Below are 10,956 nucleotides of genomic sequence, written 5' to 3'. Positions count from 1 at the left end.
AAGTTAAGAAAGACTTCATTGTACTAAACAACATTACAACATAACTTGCAAAATGCAGCTTGGTTGATTAAGCAGGAAGCGTCTAGCAACCAGAGTTAAGAGAGCCACACACTTTTTTCATAATGAGTTTTACTTTCATGTCGGCAGTCATCCTTGAAGGGAATTTGTTGTTTTCAAACAGCGCATATCTGCCTCTCCTTAAGTATTCAGAATGGCAGATTGGCTGAGCTGAGAGCAATGCAGTGCACGCAGCAGCATCTAAATAGCTGTCCTAATTAAAATCCTCCCCAAAACACCACGGGCCGCGTGTGTGATTGCTCAGAGTTGGCAGAGCATGGCCAATTGAATTGCTCCAAAATTCACCCAGCGTTAAGGACGAACGTGTTATAAAGACGACAGCCCTGGCCCTCTCTCCTGTCCCCGCTGTGTTTTAGATTTTCCCTCTATGGTGCAGTTCTGTTCCATCTGCTGCTGTGTCATTCACTTGCTGATTTTCTTTTTCTCCATTTTTCTCTGTGTGTGCGTGTGCATGCCATACATGCACCGTGTGTCTTTGATGGTGTGAATGTGTGAATATATCTGCCCATCATTGGGGGGTATGCTTTGTGTGTGTGTGTGTGTGTGTGTGTGGTGTGTGGGTGTGCGTTGTGTGCATGTGTGTGTGTCTGCAGCGATGACGAGCACATGTTGATCCAGCACTACTGCCAGTCTCTGAACCAAGGCTCTCCTCTCAGCCAGCCCCCGCAGCCCCGCCCAGATCCTCATCTCCATGGAAACAGAGGAGAAGGGAGAGCTGGAAAGGGTCCTCAATGACCTGGAGCAGGAGAACAGGTGAGCGAATGGACCCATCTTTCTATTTTTAACTTCTGTTGGCTGCCTCATTTTTTATTCCAAACAGTAACTTCAGTCAGGATCAGTTGTAAAAGTGTTTTACACCTAACTTCAGAGAAGGTTGTGCATTTCTTAATCTTTGTCATATACAATAGATAGGGGTCATCAGAGGACTTGGGTTTACACTTTCATATTGCACTTAGTAACTTGTGGTGTCATGATACCAAAATGATCACTTTAGTGTGCAGGCTAGTAATCCTGAGTTTGAGCTTCATCACCATGAAGTGCAGACTTATATCCATTAGAAAGGAGCCATTGTTTCATTGAGGCTTTTGTAACATGGAAGTGGGTGTGGTTTCAACGAAATCCAGTAAATGTAACCACACCTATCTTTCAGTTTCATATGACGAAAGCCTCAACAGCTACAGTAGCACAGAAAACAGTGCTTTTCAGAGATGACTGATGATCACAGTCACACAGACCTGAGGTAACTTATCTGTTGAGGCTTGGCGAAGCTTCTGTTGTCTCATTGAGACTTTGATCATACAGATGTGGGTGTGGTTTCATGTAAACTGGGTTGCTGCCTGCTGGCTCAGTGGGGGCCATTACAGTGCATAGCAATCATATTTCAATAATGTACAGAAGATGAAACAACTGGTGATTAAAATCACAATGTTGCAAACAGACTAGGCATTTTTATCTTGTGGCCATCCACAATAATATTCTACCGTTATGGAGAGAGGGTAGATGGAACTTCCCAGCATGCTTTGAGACAAAGTGGTTAAGTTAGATTGTGTTTTAATAACTGAAGCTGTCACTTGGCACATGTCAATAGTATCACGGTTCTTTACATTGTTTCAGTGTTTGTGGTCGTTTTACAGCTACTTTTGTGAAGAATGCATGCCTTGCACATTAAATGAGGTTATGTGGGTGATTAATAACTCCCCAGTAATTAGTTTGGTATGTTTGTGTCAGCATAAAAAACAAGGTAGTGGATGCATTGATACATCAACCTCAGAGTTGACTTATTGTGCTGAAATTTAATGAGAAAATTCAGTATCAGTTTGTATATCTTGCCATTGTAATATTTGTGCTATATAGAATAATGTACTTGAATTTGGGTTCATACCTTTTACAGTGACAATTACAGGAAAATGATAAAAGGATAATGGAGGCATATGTAGAGAACACTTATGTTATTACTATAACTTCTGTTCCATGAAGGAGAGGAACAAGATACAACACATACCATATGGCATGCCTACATGCAAGCTGATGGCCAACACTTCATCATTCTGCCTGTCAAATGGTGGCAACTGAAAATCAGCTGTCTGTGGGTAGCCAGTTCACCAGCTGGAGCGTTTCAGCTTATTTTGAATTAAGTCATGTCAGTGCTAATGAAATAGTTTGCTGGGGAGTTAACTAGCTCTGAAAAAACTATAAATGGGGCATCCTGGCAGCTTAATGGTTATGGCACATACCACATACCAGCAACATCCATAGTTCAACTCCTGGCTGAGGGACCACGGTTACATGTCATAGGAGAAAATAGAGCTGGAGAAAAAACAATTTTAAGAGTTCAGATGTCTAAGGTGGAAGGTTAGTATAAGCTTTTCTATACGTTACTCAAATAAGGCCAATTGATGTTCTAAACCTATGGGTGTGAAGACACTATTGGCCACTCAAATCTTACCATTGTCACATGTTCTTACCTAATAACTGTCATGTGTATCTTGTCCTTTCATCTGCTTAATTCATCCTTGACTGAAACTGGATTTAGATAGTGTTGTCTGAGTTTATGTCTTAGTTTACATCCTCATCCATAAGACCTTGGTTACCCCAGCAACAGAGAGGAGAAGTATCTCCAGATGTCCACGATCAGTCTTAGTTTAGGCTAAACAGTAGACCATTGTAAAACTACTGTGGAGGTCTTTAGGACCTGAACTATTGGAGTGAGTAGGAGGCCTCAAAATAGTACAGCTCACTAGTAGTAAAAGGAATCCTTCACAGTTATGAGTAAAAACATTTCATATGGTGTTTTGTTTGTTTTCATTTTTGTTTTTCAAGTGGCTGAAATAGACAGTACAATACAGCAGTATCCATCCAACATTAGCCACCTTAAGCCACTGGTCATACCAGACCCATTTTGTTGAAACTTGGAAAATTGATCAAAACTAACTTCCCTCGTGCATGATGGATGACGTGTTTATTGTTGCTGCTGTTTCCTCTGCCGCCCTTCTCTACAGGAAGCTACAAGCCGAGTACGATCGTCTGAAGAAGGCCCATGACAGAAAGGGCCTGTCTCCACTGCCGTCACCCCCAGAGATGCTCCCGGTGTCGCCGCAGAGCGCGCGCGACGCTGAGCTCATCGCAGAGGCCAAGCTGCTGCGGCAACACAAAGGACGCCTGGAGGCCCGGATGCAGATTCTGGAGGACCACAACAAACAGCTGGAGTCCCAGTTGCACAGGCTGAGACAGCTGCTAGAGCAGGTACACAGCAACAGGAACACACACAGGATTCCCATGGGCCACTGCACAACTATAGCATTTTAAAATTGACTAATATAAGGCTACACATTTAGTTATTGAAAATGAACAGAGCCCTGGAAATCAGTGAAGACTTTTTTTTCTGTAGCCTCAGCACTTGAACAAAATGTGTGTGTGTTTTGGTTCACACTGGTTCCCTTTGTTATAGCACATCATGCATCACTGTTTCTTAGTCCAACTGACAATGAGGCGCAAAGTCAAATGAGCAGAGCAAAGACTTTATAAATTGATGTCTGAAAAGGAAAATCATGTCAGACTCGAATCCCCTCCAAGTAGCGACAGCAATCCTGCATCCTCCATGGGGGGTCCCAGGATCACATCATGACCCACCTTGTGACTGATCTATTGATAGTCTTTAACCTTTATTATGAAGTCACATTAACTTGAGTCCAGGGTGGAAAAAAACCCAATGAAGATAAGTGGGCCAAAATTATCTTGAAAATAAGCACTGATTTACAACTGTTTGAAGTAACTTTATTGTTTCCAGAAGTCTGTCAGAGTAAATGTGAATCCTTTGTCTTACACTGTTGATGTGTGAAATCAGCTGGCATGCCACCCATGCAGTTCTGAATTAGAACGTTTAGGTAAATTTTTCATCAGCACTGATGACAGAGATGTTGTTTCAGTGGAGCCGACATATGGCTTCCAGTTCATGTGTGTGTATATATATATATTACAGCACTGACTGAGGGCATTTCCCCCTAGTATCAACATATGCAGGACACTCCCACTTTGCTCAAATTAGTTCCAAATTTAAATCTCTGGGGCCTTTAGGCTGCAGCCCAGATCACTTTTGTGGCCCTGAGTGAACCTGCGTCACATCCCTCACCAGACTGTCTACAAAATTCTGACAAAAGTGCCTTTCTTTACTTAAGTTAACATACCCTTGAGCAAGGCAGTGGTGACCCACAGCAGAGGACCCTGGATTAATTTAACACGTTGTAAAGTTCCCACCAGTGAACTTAAAGCTCAGGCTGATTCAGTTTCCTCCACATTGCCTGACTGACTGCCAGTAACAGAGGATTAGGCCGAGTCCTCAGTCCCGCAGACACACTTCACTGTGTGTGTGTGTGTGTGTGTGTGTGTCAGACGGACTCCAAGGTGAACGGCACAGCTCTGTCCTCTCCCTCCACCTCCTCTCAGCGCTCTGACTCCTCCCTCCCACTGCTCCGCGTGGCTGCCAGCCAGACTACTGATACAATGGGTAAGAACACACACACACACACACACACACACTCCCCCTCAAATTCTCTAATTTATATCCACCCTTTTTAAAGCAGAAATGTTATGTGTGTCATATAGAGACCAAGCCTTAAGACATTGTTCTACATCAGACTATGATACACTGTTTAAACGTACCGTATTTGTGTGTGTGCGCGCGCGCGTGCGTGTACATGCATGCATGTTGTTCACATTTCCCAAACACATAAACAACGTGACTGTGCATTTTTTTAGGAAGCAGAATTCTGAAAATGGAAAAACTTAATTTCCTTCCCATTTCAGGTGATGATGAGCTCTCCAGCCCCTCCCAAGATGCATCTGGGCTGGAGGAAGTGATGGAACAGCTCAACAATTCCTTCCCTCATAGTCAGGGTACAGACAACCAATACTAACACCGTCTTGTCTTGTATGCAGGGTCCACTCTTTTCTGAAAAGCTGTTTAAAAACCAGATAAATCTTTGAAACAATAGATTTTCTTAAGATTGAAAAAAGAAGAAAAAGGAGCCAATGACTGGTTATTCAGCAAAGCATTCAACTTTGAAGAAATATGAACATAGGCAGCATCTACACCAATCAAATCTTCATCGGACATGGAGCAGTACTAACAAACAAAACATGAACAACAGGAGGCCAAACTTAAAAGCCATTGGCTACAGCCCAGGCCAAGCATTAAGAAAACAATAAACTAATCATCTGTCCTGTATGGATGGAATGTCGGAGGAACAAGCTCTGTGAGTTCCTCCACCATTGTTGTTGTGAACTGCTGACCTTATTTTCTGATACTGCCCCCACTGGTCATGTGCTGAATTGCATCTTGAACTACATACATTTTAGAAATCTGTTGGTTCAATATTCCAGAGGTATCAGATGAAATTAGGGACGTTTCCATCAAGTTTTTTGAACCCAGCCCCAATCCAATCCAACCTGATTCTGATTCTGATCCAGTACATACATTATATACTGACCTAAATATTGATTAAATATACTTTTGGAACATGCTGTAGACTAAGAAATGTTTCCACTAGAAAAAGGTGTAAAACTCTGGTTGTATAGTGTGTGAGTAGACACGGGCTTGCAGAGAGCGAACAAACAGCCAAGTTTAACTTTGTTCTGTCATCAAGTTACTCATTGAATTATCAGCTATTGAATTTGCTGTTTGTCACTTTAACTGGAGAAAGCAGTGGTCAGCGCTGGCTGAAATCAGAAGCTCCTACCTGAATGTTTTCTACACTGCTACTCTTTACTAATAAGAGAAGAGATAGTGGATTTGTCACAGTGAACATTAGCTTAGAGAATCCATATATTCTGTCCATCAGAACAGAGTCGATCACTGGCGCAACCAAATCATTTTTCTCATCCTCACACTCTTCTTTCCGCTCAAATGCAGTAAATACTGTGCTGTGGTAAAGAGCCACATTGCAATATCAGACAAGTAAAGTAAAGTAAAGTACAAGACTCAGTAAAGTGTCATCAGAGCATTTCAGGCATCTTTCTTTCTCACTGATACAAGGCTGATTTCAACTCTCTTTCTTCCTGTCTTCTGTCTTTTCTTCCTTTCCTCCTTTTCTCCATGAGCCAGGAGGGAGAAGGGGACACCCATGAGAGGTTAGTGGCTCAACTATCACAACCCCCACCTTTTCCTTCCATTCCCCCACCTCTAAGATCTGTTTCCATTGCACGCACACCATGACTGCTGTCCTACCACCACAGATTTAGATTTCAGCTAGAACATGAAGTCTTGGTCTAATGGGTGGATTAATACACACAAAACGTTCAACACATGGACATGATGGCTGAGAGGAAGCATCATAGTACAGTGATGCAGTGGGGGAAAAGCAGATATCTGTCCTTCCTCCTGTTCCCTGTTTTTAATTTCCTTTCCCTCCTCTGTCCTCTGTCACACTATGCTCACTTTTTCACCCAGTAGGGAATAGAGTTCTCATGTAGAGCTGTGTAGCCTCTGGTGTGTGTGTGTGTGTATACATGTAGACACAGGATGAGACGATATGTTTATGGCACAGTTAAAGCTCACAGTGTGGGTTCACAGTCAGACTCACACTCAGTTTACTGTGATAAAAACATGCGTTCCATTATGCTTATGTGTTAACATTAAAGAACAATGTTTGTGTGTTGTAATATGGACGATGAGTGGAATGAATTTAACGTGTGGCTGTTTGTTTTTGTCAGTTTAATTTTGTCACCTCTGTGCTGCCTTGTGGATGTTTCTTTTTGAGGATTGATGAGTTCAGAGCTTACATCAAAATAATAACAGTATCTGCTTTCCAATACTATCATATCTCAGCCTAGCATTACCTCAGGCTGTTTCATTTTCATAGGTCTCATTTTCAGTGTTTATTTGTAATTTAATGTTATTACTACGTTTGATGTCAACAAATATTAATTGTTGATAAAATTATCACTGGCTACTGTACTACTCTGAGGGGAAGTTGTCGTCACTCCCTGCTGTGCTGAGCTTAGTACGTTCTTGTGGGGAGAGACGAGGTCAGAGCCTAGACACTGAATATCAGCACTGTACCTGTTGTACACTGAGTGTGTGTGTGTGTGTGTGTGTGTGTGTGTGTGTGTGTGTGTGTGTGTGTGTGTGTGTGTGTGTGGGCTTGCTTTTATATCCCACTGGTGGTCTCAAACTGGAATACACTTTAAACCAAAACTGATGTTTCTACAGGTAGAGACTGTTTTTTCTTAAGGATAACCTTAAAGGTTTAAGGGTTCAGGTTACATTTCTATTGCCATGTGTCAGTTTGTGCAAACCTACAGTTTGTAGCTGTAATTCAGTCTCTCTCTCTCTCTCTCTCTCTCTAGGTCCCAGTATTGGCAGTTTGTTCCACATGGCCGATGATCTGGGCCGTGCCATGGAGTCATTGGTCAGCGTGATGACAGACGAGCAGAGTGCCGAACAGCACGAGGCCCTGCCCTTCTGATCCTTCTCTCCCAACCTTCACACCCCTGCCTCCCCCCTCCTCCCTCCCTCTCCTCCCTCTCTACCTATAGCATGCTTTTCTAGTCAAAACAACTGGATTGGAAACACAGTTTACAAACAGAATATATAACGTCTATTTTTGTGAAGGATTGCCGTTCCAACAATGCGTAAAAAAAGAAAAACATAATAACTTGTAGATTTCAGTAGTTTCTTAAAACGTCCTGAAGTTGTTTTATTATTAACAGAGGCTGGTTTTTAAACTTCTATGCAACTGTATAAAACGGGGAGGGGGGCTGAAATGAGATACAAATCAGTGTGTTCAGTGTGGTCATATATTTGCCATCTCTTTGTAATTGGGGAAACAGCAAAAGCATTTCAGGCATTTGTATCAAAAAAGAATGATTGTAATCATAAGGGTGCTTTCTAAGAGGAAACTGTCTTTCAATAACAGCGTACACTACTGTCAAGGTAATGCAGGCATCCTGGTTCTTTACAGTACGTTGTCTATGAGACTGTGTGTGTGTGTGACTTTATGTATGAGTGCGTGTGTGTGTGTGTGTGGTGCCTAATTTCCACACTACATTACAGCTTTTTTTTCCCCTTTGGCTGATAAACCTCATGTTATATTTAAACTTAATTTTTGCATTCTTCTACTCATCCATCCATCCATCCATCCGTTATGAGCATCTCTATGGCAACAGGATTTATCCCTGTATTTGTTTGAACACAGTGTACTGTGTGCATAAGCAGATGTTGTAAAGGCCTGAGTCAGAACAGAGATAAGTCAACAAGGTCACTTCGGGGCACATACGGGGCTTTCACCGCCCCGCTAACTTTAAAGCAGGAGTCTTTGACCACTTGTAGCTCTCTGTAGCCATGTCTTCTCGAGTGGATCCCCGTTTTGTTTGGATCTTGTACACAAGGACACATCACTGTCCTGCAGATGGGTTCATGCTATTTCACTGATTGACAGTTGGTGGAAGTAACACGCCAAGTAATGTAGCAATGTGCCAACAAAGAAAGGGAGGAAGACGACTGCCAGCAAACAGATCTGAAAATAGGAGGTTTACTATTCTTTAAAAACCCAGCTCTGCAAATGTTCTATGAGGAAGGAAATGCTGAGAACTGAGCACTGGGGGTCAACAAAAATAAGCTTTTCAGAATAGGGTATGTAACTCAAGTAGTGATGAGGCAGCTTCTTCAGTCATGTGGTTGTCTATAAATAAAGTAAACCCTCTGGTCCATCAGTATTCTCTGTGGATGTCTAATAATCACCTTTGTAGTTGAATCCTCACCTTTTATGATCAAACTGATCATCAGTTGTGAAAGTGTGGATTTTTCAAAACTCAGTTCAGAAAGAACTTCTTTTTACAGACAAAAACATCCTTATTATTGCACTGGTACATAGAGAGTAAAGATTTCATTGAATTTGAAATCACTAATATAATGTCTAAATATATTTTTAGGGCCTGCTGAGTGCACACAGTACACTGTGTATTTACCTTTCTAAGTTGACAGCTTCGCCCTGTCAGAATCACTTTAAGAGGAACTTAGATGAATGTTATTTTAACTGAATCTGAGCATCACAGTGGTTGGCTAGTTGAGGCTGCTAGCTGAGCTTATTTTTGAGGAATAATGCATTTTGAACAAGATTACAATTTCAATAAAGAAATATTTGATTTCTAGGAAGCCCAGTAACATAAGCTCTACCTCGTATAAATTGTTAAAGTCTAGTTCTGAGGCAATTTCTCTACTGTACTCAATCCTGCACTCTTCTCAGATTGTTTATTATCAATTGATTATTGCTGGCTGATTGATTCATGTCAGATATCCTGATCACTCCTTACATATTCTACTGCACTGTAGGAGCCTCCAATCTGAATGTTGGGATGCATTCGCTGCATTTCTCATCTCTGTCAGCGATTTTCTATGACTCAAGTATAAAAACTAGCATTTTACACAAATCCAATCGATCCGTGTGCACTACTGTCGTACCTGGGATATACTAGATATTTGTTTTCTGTGTGTGGAGGATGCATTTATTCTAGCAGAGTGTTACATTTTGTCCTTGGTTAAAAAAAAAAATTGTTTTGTGCTGTGTGAGGTGTTACAATATTAGCATGTACGACTAAATAAAATCCATCCTTATTTAATGTATAACCACTCAGAGAAGTCTGTGATGAGAGTTGCAGCATTGCACTCGTCTGTTTTTGACATCATATTCTTGCAGCATGATCCAAGAGGTTTTTGTTTTTGATCCAGACACTGAATTTGATTGATTTCTTTGTTGTTTTTCATTTCTAATGTTTGTTCCATTATCACATCATTTTTCAAATAACGCATCAATACTTCACAACATATCAGATTCCACCAAATATATGCCTTACTACTGTATTATAAAATGCTTTACTGTATATCAATAAAGCACGCAGTTATGTTGATTTTACTGGCCTCATTGATTTAATGTTTGTTGTGTTCATTTTTTAAGCAGGAGTAGAACAGTTGCACAGAAAGGTGAAAAAAAAATATTTCAGTCCTGACTAAAGAAGAGTCCCCAGGTAAGATAGCAAACACATACACCCATAGCTTTTAGTATGCTGCAGAATGACAATACTATTCCATCTGTGTGCATTTAAACCAGGGCCGGTTCTACGCAGACATATATGAGGGGGCAGTCAGAAATGTGAAGGGAGCATCGTTGGAACACATCATGCTACAGCAACAATTGTCTGGGGGAGTATTTTACAGTTAGTGGAGCATTTTTGCCTTTAACAGTGTTTTCTCCATGGAATTGTGTTATTAGCGACATATCCATCCCCCAACCTGGAGAAGTGGACTGCACTTTGTTAGGCCTCGACCCTGTGACCTGTCCAGCTCAGGTGTCCCACCCACCTCCACCTGAAGTTCCCGGGGATGCTGATCATCTTCTCCTCCATCACACACAGGCCAGTGAAGGACTGTTAAATAAATGGAGTAAAAAAGTATATTTATGTATCTTAAACCCACTATCAGGAGCAATAACGCTGCTGTAACTAACTACAGTGTACATACATGTTACAGGAGCAAGCTCATCAGCTCAGCTATTATAAATTACATGTGGCTCATGTCCAGTTTGTCAGAAAACAGTCACAAATAAAGGAGCATGGCTGTACACCAGATCTTATAATACATCTTAAGCTCCTCTCCGTCTTTACCATAAACTGTGCAGTCTTCACGGTGGATGTATTTTAAGACCAATCAGAGGCGCATGCTAGGCGGACCAGATTCGGACGGCCAATCAGCGTTTTTCTGCCAATGTCGTCATTGGGAGCGACGTTTCTCGTCATTGGCTACGATCTTTTGGGAGGAGCGCCGAGAGACGAAGTCAGAAGAAGCCTCTGTTTGCTAGTACTGTGAGAAAATGTGGTCGCCGAAAC

General features: G+C 41.6%; 1 protein-coding gene across 1 annotated transcript; it reads left to right on the top strand.

The window, feature by feature from the left end:
• Window positions 1-734: 734 nt before the first annotated feature.
• On the top strand, window positions 735-9,981 carry LOC108888475 (dystrophin; the record flags this gene model as incomplete). Its single annotated transcript, XM_018684466.1, has 5 exons — window positions 735-831; window positions 3,078-3,321; window positions 4,468-4,582; window positions 4,882-4,971; window positions 7,423-9,981. Coding segments are annotated over 5 exons (665 nt in total), but the record flags the coding sequence as incomplete, so codon positions are not given.
• Between the last annotated feature and the right edge of the window lie 975 nt (window positions 9,982-10,956).

The sequence above is a fragment of the Lates calcarifer genome, unplaced genomic scaffold (assembly GCF_001640805.2).
Source record: "Lates calcarifer isolate ASB-BC8 unplaced genomic scaffold, TLL_Latcal_v3 _unitig_1369_quiver_1759, whole genome shotgun sequence".
Lineage (NCBI taxonomy): Eukaryota > Metazoa > Chordata > Actinopteri > Centropomidae > Lates > Lates calcarifer.
Note: the sequence above shows the minus strand (reverse complement) of the source record. Positions and strands in the feature narration are given on the sequence as shown.